The sequence below is a fragment of the Melanotaenia boesemani genome, chromosome 15 (assembly GCF_017639745.1).
Source record: "Melanotaenia boesemani isolate fMelBoe1 chromosome 15, fMelBoe1.pri, whole genome shotgun sequence".
NCBI lineage: Eukaryota > Metazoa > Chordata > Actinopteri > Atheriniformes > Melanotaeniidae > Melanotaenia > Melanotaenia boesemani.
Genome location: NC_055696.1, coordinates 30,280,272 through 30,292,163, shown reverse-complemented (window position 1 = coordinate 30,292,163; position 11,892 = coordinate 30,280,272). Strand labels below are relative to the sequence as shown.

At 39.8% G+C, this 11,892-nt stretch overlaps 1 protein-coding gene across 1 annotated transcript; it reads right to left on the bottom strand.

Moving 5' to 3' along the window:
* Window positions 1–1,052: 1,052 nt before the first annotated feature.
* Window positions 1,053–11,748, bottom strand: LOC121654835 (microfibrillar-associated protein 3-like). The gene is made up of 3 exons (XM_042009173.1): window positions 11,335–11,748; window positions 10,734–11,031; window positions 1,053–2,369 (listed from the first exon to the last, which is right to left on the bottom strand). Exons 2-3 carry the CDS (start codon window positions 10,984–10,986, stop codon window positions 1,726–1,728), a joined length of 897 nt encoding a protein of 298 aa, XP_041865107.1. The 5' UTR covers window positions 10,987–11,031; window positions 11,335–11,748; the 3' UTR covers window positions 1,053–1,725.
* Between the last annotated feature and the right edge of the window lie 144 nt (window positions 11,749–11,892).

Below are 11,892 nucleotides of genomic sequence, written 5' to 3'. Positions count from 1 at the left end.
TCTGTATTTTATTTGTTATTGTTTAATTTTCTTAGCTATTCTATGATTGTTGGTGTGACTGTGTACTCTCCTTACTACTTCTTACTTCCTGTTGTGGAGGATGGTACTCAGCATCCTCCCCGGGGTCATCAGTGCCTTCACAGCTCCTCTACTTCTGAATTGTCCTGAGCACCCAAGCACTAGTTTAAGTGCCACATACCTATAGACTCTGGAAATTATATCATTATGTAACGCTTTGGTAGGGCTTCTGACTACTGCCGATGTTGAGAGATGTCAAGTATAGAGCAACCAGAAGTAAGTCCAACCACGGAGCCAAGATATGTGAATAAAGACGGAACATGAAGTAGATCCAAAAAAATGCGTATCATTTTATATATATATATATTTGGGATTTGCAAGTTACGACAGGACACAGTACGAGTCACCACCGCCTGTCATCAATGGGGTTCCGAGTTAAATCCAAGATGCCGAGCCACAGCAGGAGCAGCAACCAGGAAGCAGCTAGCTGAGGAGAAGGAAGTGACGCAGAGTGTCCGCTCCTAAAAAGAACTCAGCCCGCAAAGTAAAAGCACCGTCGGAAGCTGAGAACTACATTACGTGGGTTACAATTAGAAAAATAAAATTTAAAAAAAGATAAAAAGTTATGTGTTGCACATTCACTGAAAATTTTCTACTGTTCTAAACTATTGTAAACTAATGTTTTCCTGCAGAATCTTCCCAAACAGTTTTTTCTCTCATACTTTTGATGCTAACATTGACCTAAAATTTTCACATTTTAAGTCCCAATGTCCACATATGTGGATCTCAGGTTTAGCAGCATACTAGATATTTACTGTGATAAACTTTTGTCAAATTAGCATGCCATATTGAACAAACAACACTAACATGCAAAACCTAACTAGAATCAATACTTAAATCTTATTAGACTTTTCACCTTGTCGACGTTTTGGCTGCCTGACTTTCAGAGATGTCGGCTGCCATCTTGAAATCAGGTGCCAGGTCGTAGGATTTTTAGATAATCTTGCTACAAAAGACAAACGGTGACCACATTCTGATTCATCAGCTCTCTCTTTAATGGGAAAGCAAGAATGAGTTGAGAATAAACAAAATAAATCACAAAAATGAAAAACCTTAACTTTTACATTATAATTTCTTCACAGGCAGAAGCCAGCCATATATCTTAAAGGATTCACACTGAGCTGTTATATGTTGCTCTCGCAAGACAGTCTTGTTCCTGAGCTGAGAAATAAATCCTACTTATTCTTCACCACTGAACCTTTCTGTGTGTGACATTTTGATGACACCTCCATTGTTTCCTCGTGTTTCGACTGACGGCATCAGCTGACACCACCAGATGGCAGTATAAGTATCCACATTTATGTACAACAGGTTTCTGTTACTAAAGCTTCCCTAATATGGTGCAGATAACCATAAATGTGCTGTTCACATATGTGGACGCCAGGTTGTAGGATTTGTAGATAATCTTATTAACAAAGAGACAAGTGGTGACCATAGTCTGACTCATCAGCTCTCACTTTAGTAGGAGAACAAGAATGAGATGAGAATAAACAAAAGAAATCACAGAAATTAAAAACCATCCTTAATTTTTACGTTATAATTTTTTCACAGGCAGAAACCAACCATATACCTTACAGGATTCACACTGAGCTGTTATATGTTGCTCTTGCAAGACACTCCCAAGACACACTGGGACATAAGTCCTACTTATTCCTCACCACTGAACCTTTCTGTGTGCGACATTTTGATGACACTCTCATCACTTTCTTGCCTTTCAGCTGACAGCATCACCTGACACACTTCCTTGTCTTCATGTTTGTTGGAGCACGGCTGTACTGAAGTTTGCCTCTTTCCCGTCACTCTTTCCACATTAGAATCAGGGTTAATGTCATCCTCTGAAAACATTCTGCATTTTCGGATGAGTGGCGGCAGAGGGATGCTGCATGCCAGCTCTTCAATATGGCGGGCAAACTCCTTGGTCTTGAACTGCGTTACTTTAGCTAGCTCCAGTGTCTTGGCTGAGGTGATGATCGGAATGTGCTTGGCAATTTCAAAAGCCTTTTGTAGCCTCTCTGCACCCTCTGTGCGAAAAAAATCATTGATTGTTTTCTCCATTTCCTTTAGATGACTGCTGACCATACAGAGCCGTGTCACGTTGAGGATCGCGGTGATAGCGAAGGCCACCAGACACACAATGATGTAGTACTCCCCGAGGCCGCTGTGAGTGTATGAAACTCGTAGAGTGACAGTGTAGTTTTTGGTGGGACCGACACAGATGTAGTGGCCGCGATCTTCAAAAGAGACCATGGTGATATTTAGAATGCCCTTTTCTTGGATCAGCCACTTCCCACCTGCAGGTAAAATGCATAACACAAGAGTATTAACTCACAGAGGTATGACACCTTGTCATTAAAGTTAGACTTTCAGTCTGCTTCAGCCTCTAGTATAATAAAGCTTACAAAGACATTAAGCACTGCTTGTTTTATTTAATAAATAATTTGCAAATAGCAAGCATGCATGGTCAAATCACTCAAGTGTCACATTTATCTGCAGGAATAGCCAATAGTTTTGCTGATGGTTCATGGGGTTTTAACAATTTTTCCAACTCAAACAAAACAGTCATGTCTGACAAAGACTACTCTTGATTTCTTCTTTAATAGTCCCTCCCCTACAAGCTAGTGAGGGATATACTCCTTATATAAAAAGTTCCTAATTGGAACAGATACCGCTGTCAAATCTAACATTTAATAAGCCACAAAGTCTTCATTGTAAGAAGGAGGGTGGTTAGATGGAAAAGTTGCATGACGTGCTGTTAACCGCCTTTATTACACCAGATTCAGACCAACATTAGCAGCAGCACTTTGTTTTTCTTTCTTCTTTCTTGGGTTGAGCCAAAAACAAACAACAACAAAACAAAACAGGAATAGTTCAGTAAAATTAGAAAAATAAGATGGTTTAAGCTAAAATACATTTACTGACTGTCACCTTTATGGCTGCTTATATGACAACACAACACATGATGATAGACTGTTCTTTCCTGGTTGATTTGGCTGGTCTAGAAATCAAAAGTACTTTGTTAGAAATGGATCATGATTCAGGTTAAATTACATTCTTGTCAAGGTGACTGTCATAGACCTTGTAATTTTTGCAGTTTTGCTGCATGATATGTTTTGACCTGGTGAATGCTCTTTTTATGCTTTAATGTTTGTCGTAGTGTTGCTAGATATTGTTGCTGTCATGTTGGCCAGGTCATTTTCATAAAAAGATAATAATTTCCTCTCTAGCATCTGTCAGTTAAAAACAAAGGTTAATACATAAATATATATATATATATATATAATTTGACCATTCACATGCTTTCACGACTGCTAGAAGTCACATATTTTCTTAACACAGTTACAGTCCATGTTTCCCTGCATGCTTACGCCACATGGGAGAAGGAAACTTGGCAGGTAGCTGCTCATGGCCGTTGCTCTAATCATATTGTTTCACAACTAGGTCTTTCTAAACTTGGGACTCTAAGATTCTGGTTCTGACGAAGGTTTCTTCTAAGCAAATAAATCATTTTTATTTATTTTTCTCCTCCCCGCAGTCTCAAGAGGAATAAAAGCTGTGCATCTTCATTTTTCCTTACTATTCAATTTGATTATGATTATCTTTTTAACCATTTGATTCAACAATGCATCACTATGTGTTGCATCCTCAGTTTTCTTTATTATGGCACATACTTACATCAATGAATACAAGTAGTCAGATAATTACGAACTCCCTGTTTATTTCTAATTATTTCAAAAATCAGTCTGAATGCCCTGATATTGACAAACATCAAAAACATGCAAACAATGATGTTATTTTCACCTTCATTGTTTATCTCTATTGTTACATTGGGGAAAAATCGAGAAATATCATTGACTGCTGTGATGTTCTGCTTAAGCAGCTCTCTAGTGGCGGGATTTCTTGCAGTGAAGTAGTGTGTTTTGTTCCTTCAGTCTTTCCGTAATCAGGCCAAATAGAAGTTAAAAGTGTAACTTCACCCCCTACTTTTTATGTAACTCCACCCGCTGCCAAATTTTTAAAAATGCCAGAAACTGTAGGGGTTGAAGTGCGAGGAATGGAGAGGATAAAGGGGCTGACAGTGGGTGACTTGTAAATACACAGGCTGAAATTATTGAATGACAGACAGACAGCAGATCAGTGGCCACTAGAAGAATCCCCTCAGCTACACATTGCAGTGGAAGAACAAGGTGGCCCTGAACCATATCAGTCTAAGCTGTTAGCGCTGTTGTGCTGTGGCAGCAGCTCCAGCAGCTCTGGCATGCTGTGGCAACTCGCGGCAGAGTGGCAGCTGCCGGATGTGCCGCTGTAAGTTGCCACTGCCACAATTTGAGCTGCAGTCTGTCGCCAGATGAGGATCAGCAGTTAAAGAATAAAGTCCAGTGTTACTTTTACACCCCTCAAAAGCACTAATCCATCCCAATGCATCAATATTTGCTCAAAAACTCTGTAAAAGTCCAAAAGTCTCAAACTAGTGAATCTACATCAGATAACAACTTCACATCCATACATATGTGTCAGCAGGTGTGGTTTCTATACCTGCAAGGTGCATTCTTGCCTTTTTTGCATCTAGAGGGAAGGGGATGTGAGAATTTATTTATTTATTTTTACATAGAGTAGCACCAAGTTAACCTCTATGCCACAAAAAATAAAACCTGGTTTTACCCTGTAGGGGGGGTTTTGAGTAGTTTTTAGCCCACATCATACAGGTTTTTTTAAAGTAAATAAATAAAACACAACAAAGTAATACAATGTTGTTTATCGTTTAAAAAACACATTTTAGGGTGCACTAACCCTAAAAAAAGATGTTTTTAATCTGTTTTCTTTATAGCCAGAAAACATTTGCATGTAAGTATTCTACTCAATTTGTAATTAAGCACAGAGTATATTGCTGGGGTGAACATTTGTTGATGGACAAAGTTGTTTTAATACCTTTAGTTCATAAAGATATGCTAACCGCTAGCCTGCCAATGGTATTTTCCATAGACTTTACCCTTAAGCTATTGTTGTTGAAGAGAAAAAATTTTTTTTTTAAATACTGGGAGGATCTATTTTAACTTTTTAACTCATGAACTGCCCCATGAACAGTGCAAAATGATAGTCTCTAATCAATCTTTACACTAACCCTATTGGTATGTGTACAGGCTGATGTGCAACGTTACGCAATTTCACTGAGACAATGTATTGCCAGTGAGATACTGACATATTTTTTTGTTTGTCTGCGTAGTTTTAAACTTAAAAGTAAAGCACGAAAGTAACAGGCCCTGTATACAAAAGCTGGAAAACAAAGATCCCAAGATCACATATGCAATAAGCAGTACACAACATTAACATAAAAACACAGTTGTAGCTTGATTAACAGTGAAAGAGATAGCCCCGGCCTGTACCATAGACTTAAAAATGCTAACGTGAGCTCATGATCACACTGAGCCTTGGATCTTCTCAAGGCTGTGTGCTCAGTCTAATGTAGTTTACATCACTAACATGTTACTGTGCTTCCATACACGAGGAGAACCTAATAATTAAGTTTGCAAATGACAACACACTGGTGGGACTCATTTGTTAAAACAGTTAATGTAAAGGGAAGAAGTGAAACACATTGAAGGTTGGTGCAGAGAAAGAAAGGAGATGATTCTGAAGGTTGAAGCAAAAGGAAGGAAATTGTGTCCTTCATTGTCAGAAAACTATACTGACTGCATTTTACTTAGGCAGGGAAAGGTGATGAAGAATACTAAAATTTTGTGTGTGTACAAGTGTACAAGCATAGACGGGTTTTAAGAAGAGATTCAAAAACAGATACAGAGGAGGCCTGTCTAATGAATAAAGGAGCTTATTCCACAGTTTAGATGGTGTCACCACAAAGACCCTGTTCCCTTTGAGCTTCCAGCTAGTCCTCAGCACACTCAGAGGAGGTGGTTAGCCGACCTGAGATCCTGAGAAAGTGTATAGGGACAGAGAAGCTTAGAGAGGTACAACGGGGCAGCACCATTCAAACAAACAAACAAATAAAAACATGAAAAACATATAAAAGCTATTTAAAATGGATCCTGATGTTCACGGGCAGCCAGTTTAAGAGAAGATAAAACCGGGGTGGTGTGCTCATATTTGTGTGTGCCAGTTAAAAGACCAGTGCCAGCTGCCTGAGGTGAAAGAAACTGGATCTAACAACTAACAGAATCAACCTTTTAAGCTTCAGTTCAGAATCTATTTTAAAACCAAGGTTTACAATCTCTGGCTTCCAAAATGGTCCTACAGTACAGATAGGATGTAAAATGGATGCCGAATTAGTCCTCAGAAATTTGTTATTCTGTAGTTTATCTCTTAAACCACCCACTGTCTCAACCAGCCACAACCTGAACCAGCTACTGCCTCAACCAGGCGCTTACTAAACCCACCACTACCTTAACCAACCACTATCTCAACCAGTCACTCCCTGAACTACCTACTACATCAAACAGCCACTACCTTAACCTACACACTATCTTAACCAGCCCTTACCTCAACCAACCCCAAAACTAACTACCTCAGCTGGCCACTCCCTTAACCAGCCATCACCTAAATGAACAATTACCTCTACTACCGACTACCTAAACTACCCACTATATCAACCAGCTACTACCTGAACAGCTACTATACAAACCAGCCTCTAACCAACCAACCAATATCTCAAAACACAACTACCTGAACTAACCACTACCTCAGATAACCACTACCTCAACCAGCCAATAACTTAATCATCCACTACCTAGACCAACCACTACGTCTACCAGTGACTACCTAATGTAGCCATTACCTCAACACCTGAAAAAAGCTACTACACTATCTGCCATTACCTGATCAACCACTACCTCAACAAGCCACTACCTAAGCCAACCACTACCCAAGCCAGCAACTACCTCAAGAAGCCACTAACTGAACCAGTTACTACCTCAACTATCTACTAACTTAACCAACCACTATCTCACCAGACTACCTGAACCAGCTACTGCATCAACCAGCCACTATCTCAACCAGCCATTACTTTGGCTAGCCAATACCTCAACCAACCATTTCCTTACCCAGCCAATGCCTCAACCAACCACTACCTCAACCATCAACTAACTTAACCAACCACTATCTCACCAGACATTACCTGAACAAGCTACTACATCAGCATGCCACTATCTCAACCAACCACTATCTCAACCAGTCTCTACATCAACAGATCTCTCTCTCTACTAGCCACTACCAAAACCAACTACTACCTCAACCAGCCAATTCATCAACCAACTGTTTAAATCAGCAGTATCAACCAGCCACTAATTTAACCAGCCACTATCTAAACCAGCTCATTCACAAACCAGCCACTATCGCAACCCACCACTGCCCATACCTGCCACTACATCAACTAGCCACTGTATCAACCTTCCACTATCTGAAAACAGCTACAACACAAACCAGTCATTTTCTGACAAAGGACAATCTCAACCAGCCTCAAGTAAGGTTGCGGATGGCTGTGGAAACCCTACGAGTTTAAAGTTAACAGACCATATCCGCACCCTAACCGTCCCGACCTGCACCCATTGATGGAAACGATGTTTCATTCAGCCCTATGCCCTACTGTCAGCACAGAAGAGCAGCCAGGTGAGATTTAGGTGTCTGCAGCAGGAATACTGTATGATAACCAGACTTCACCCTCAGCACAGAAGAGCAGCAGGGCATAATCCTTTTGCATGGGAGGGCTTTCAGATACGTGTCTTTTTGGCTGGCATTTAGTGCACAAACACATTAGAGAGGCTGCTCCAGTGCAGCCTTGTTGAACTAGCTACTACATCAACCAGCTACTACCTCAGCTGACCACTACCTAGACTAGCCACTACCTCATCCAGCCACTACTTCAACCAACCAACCACTACCTAACCTAACCACCACCCTAACCAGCCACAACCTGAACCAGTTACTATTTTAACCAGCCACTATCTAAACCAACACCTACCCTCAACCAACCACTACCTGAACCAGCTACTTCATCAATCAGCCACTAACTCCATCCGTCACTACCTGTGGTGGCTCAGGCAGTAGAGTGGGTTGTCCAATAATCAGAAGGTTTTTGGCATTGCTGGTATATGAATGTGAATGAATGTTTGGTGATCATCGGGGAGGCCATAGGCACGGTTTGGCTGCCATGTTTCTGTCAGTCTGCCCCAGGGCAGCTGTGGCTACACATGTACCATCACCAAGTGTGAAGAATAGTGAATACAATGTAAAGTGCTTTGGATGCCTTAAAAAGCGCTCTATAAATCTAGTCCATTATTATTATTACCCTAAACCTAATTACCTTATCCAGCCACTACCTGAACCAGACTCTTCCTGAACTGTGTCTTGCTGACTTGACTGAAGCATTTCCTTTAGCTTGTTAAAAAGTATTTACTGTTGTAGCATCTACTGTAATTTGTAATATCTGTAAATTTCATCTATCCATACATTCAGTCAATCCGACTCCAAACTCTTCACCATAGGCAAGACTAAAGAACTGTCTAAGGACACCAGCAACAAAATTGTAGACTCGCACAAGGCTGGGGTGGGCTCCAAGACAATAGGCAACTGTTGAAACTCAAGATGACTCTCATTCTCTGTAGACTGGGGCTCCATGTAAGATCTTGCCTTGTGATGATGAGGGGGGTAAGGGAATAGCCCAGAACTACACAGAAGGACCTGTCAATGACATGAAGAGAGCAGGGACTAGAGCTGCATGATATCAAGAAAACACATGATATGAAATAACACTGTTGAAAGTTGCTAAGACATTATGATCTGCGACAAATGAAATAAATAAAGCTTCTGCTTTGATGTTTTTTCATATGGAGCTTTACTGGCAAAACTCTCATGCACAGATGTCTGCTGAACTTTATAGCTTGTGGTATAATAATGCTAGTGGCATTGTTTTAGCTAACACTAGATTTCTAGTAACTCTTCTTCTTAATAAAGGTAGATAGATAGAGTAGGTAGGTAGGTGGGTGTATGTCCCTGTGTGATGGACATATTCCATTCAGTGTAGACTACCGACCACAGAGAAATGTGTTCCAGATGTTATTCCAGATAAAAGCAAACTAAGGAAGGTGTAGGTTAAATGTTTTTGATACACTTTGGCAGGAGACATATGGGAGGAGACAGATGTTCAGAGAAAATAAGAAGACAGAATAGACAGAGAAAAGACAGGACATGGGAGAGAGGGGGAGGTTTATTTGAAACATAACTTCCTCACATTTTAAAAAGATTTTGGTCTTCGTTTTGGTGCCTTGAGATGTGTGAGCCATAACGGGTAGTGGACCTCAGTTTTTCTAAAACCCTGGTTTGCAGCCCTGGACTCCATACGAAGTATTTCAAGGTCTTGGAGTGGCCTAGGCAGTCAGCCAGACCTGAACTCAATAAAAAATCTTTGGAAGAAAGTTGAAACTCTGTGTTGCCCAGTGACAGCCCCAAAATCTAAAAGATCTGTAGGGCTGGTTGTTCAAACGTAATCCTATTGGATTTCTGTTATCGGATAGGATCAAATTTTGAAAATAGGTAGTTCAACACAGAAATCCAGATTCCAAAATCCACTTGGATCACATAATTCAATCCTGGTTGTTATTCAGATAAAACCCTCAGTTTGGGTTGTTCAGAATCCAGAAAACTTTGATCCAAAAAATCAGGATTATCCTGATCCCAACAGAGGGCAGGATTACAAGGAAGATTTCTGAAAGACACTGCAGTACAACCTAACAGCTGATCAAATAATACAACTCTTTATTCAGCGCATATGCTTATATTTGTATTTTGCACCTGACTTTTTAGCCGTTACACTGATACAGTAGTTAACATAAGGACAGGCTCCTATTAAGCCTTTCAGCGCAGTAAAATAAAACTTAAAATATAAACATGAGATTATCATGTCCCCATGAAATAAACCCCCCAACAAATCCAATAACAAACACTAATAAAATATTCAATTCTTGTTATTCATCACTGCATAATCAGTACAGAACCTGGAAAAAAAAAAAAAAGTCTAACGATTTCATCCCTCACTACACGTCCCGTCCGAGGTTGGGCCGGTAGCTCCACACGGGGCTACGGTGCGTCATTAACATGTCACAGATTTCGCCTGGTCGATGTTATGTAGGACAATACATGTGCGTATTATGTTACATGCTCCCGGTGGTTCCACTTGCAAGGCATGAAAACCGTCTCGTCTACCTGTTGTTCTTCACATGGCCGGCAGCACCCACTGATTTACATGCTGGAAATCTGGATTTCATGATCCTGAAAAACGGGATTTTGGATCAGGGTGGTCCAATCCTATTTTGCTTTGAACAACCGCGGTAAAAGTAAACAGGATTCAGTGGTCAGCTGATCAAACCTGATCAAACATTACAGGAACCGACTGACGTCTGTAAGTGCAAACAAAGGTTTCTCTACCAAGTATTAAATTCTATTTTTTGTTTATTTTATACAATAAAAATACAAATTGCTTATTTTAAAATGATAAAAATGTGATTTTCTGGATTTTTTTAAGATTCTGAATCTAACAGTTGACTTGCAAAAAACAATGAAAATTACAGACTTGACTTTTCTTCAATTTTATTTTAACAACTACACAGGTCTACGATAACTCAAAGATAAGTATAAAACCATCAGCCCACCTCCCTCTTCCAGAAGATGTCCTCTGGAGTTGTACCACTTAATGCTCATGTCTCCTCCAGTAATGTTGCATTCAATGAGAACACTGGACCCCTCTTTTACAGTGATGTCCCTGCTGGAAGAGCTGCTGGTCAGCTGCATGGAGGTCATGGCCTCTGAGACGTTGTGAGCGCCATCTGTTGTCCAGCCACTGAGCAGCAGAACTGTGAGCAGGATGTTAAGGTGCAGCTGGTGGTGACTGTCAGGCGAAAACATCTCAACTGGAGTCACAGCATTGATTCACATTTAGACGAGAAACACCTGAAAAACAGGAAACGTCAGTGTCTGTGTCGGATGAAGCAACACAACACTGACTTAAATATGAATTCTCTTTATAGCTGTTAAATCTTTACAGCAGCAACTTATCTAAAATCTTAACAATCCCACATTTCCTTCTGTTACAGATGTATGACTTGGACTTAAACAGCAATGCTAATAATCATTGTATTTGGTAATATTACACTATTAATGACAGAACTGGTAGTGGTTTAGATGAAATCTCAAGGACAAAAGAAAGTACAAATACAGTGTTATACATGCAACAAACATTTCACAAATTCTCACCTGTTGCAGACAGAGACTAACTCAGGGAATCCTCCAGACATCAACATGAAACAGTTCTTTGTAAATTCAGAGTTTCTTCCTCAGAGGGAACTAAACATAATTATGATCTAAACCATTTACTGACTTCCTGGTTCTAGTGCATGCGCACTCACCATTTCCTGGTGAGTGGGCGTGGCTTCTACTACAGGTGTAGAATAAGACAGGCTTTAAAATTCTTCCTAAATCAGACTGATAAAACTAAACTGTAGGTAAGCTGTGTGGAAGAGTGTTCCTTAAAAAATAATAATAATTAAAAAAGCTATAATTCTTTTTTGTCCCATGTAAGAGGTAATACCAAAATAATCATTTAATGGTAAGTAATTTAGTCTTATGAATAATCTTTAATAAAGAAAGAAAGGAAAAAAAGAAAGAAAGAAAGAAAGAAAGAACAATCACTTTCTGTTTTTGTCCCTTTTTGTAAACACTCAATGCTAAAAACGAGAAAAATATATTTACTTTTATTAAGTTTAAAATGCGTCATAAATAATGGAAGTGTTTACTGATTAATCTATTAATAAA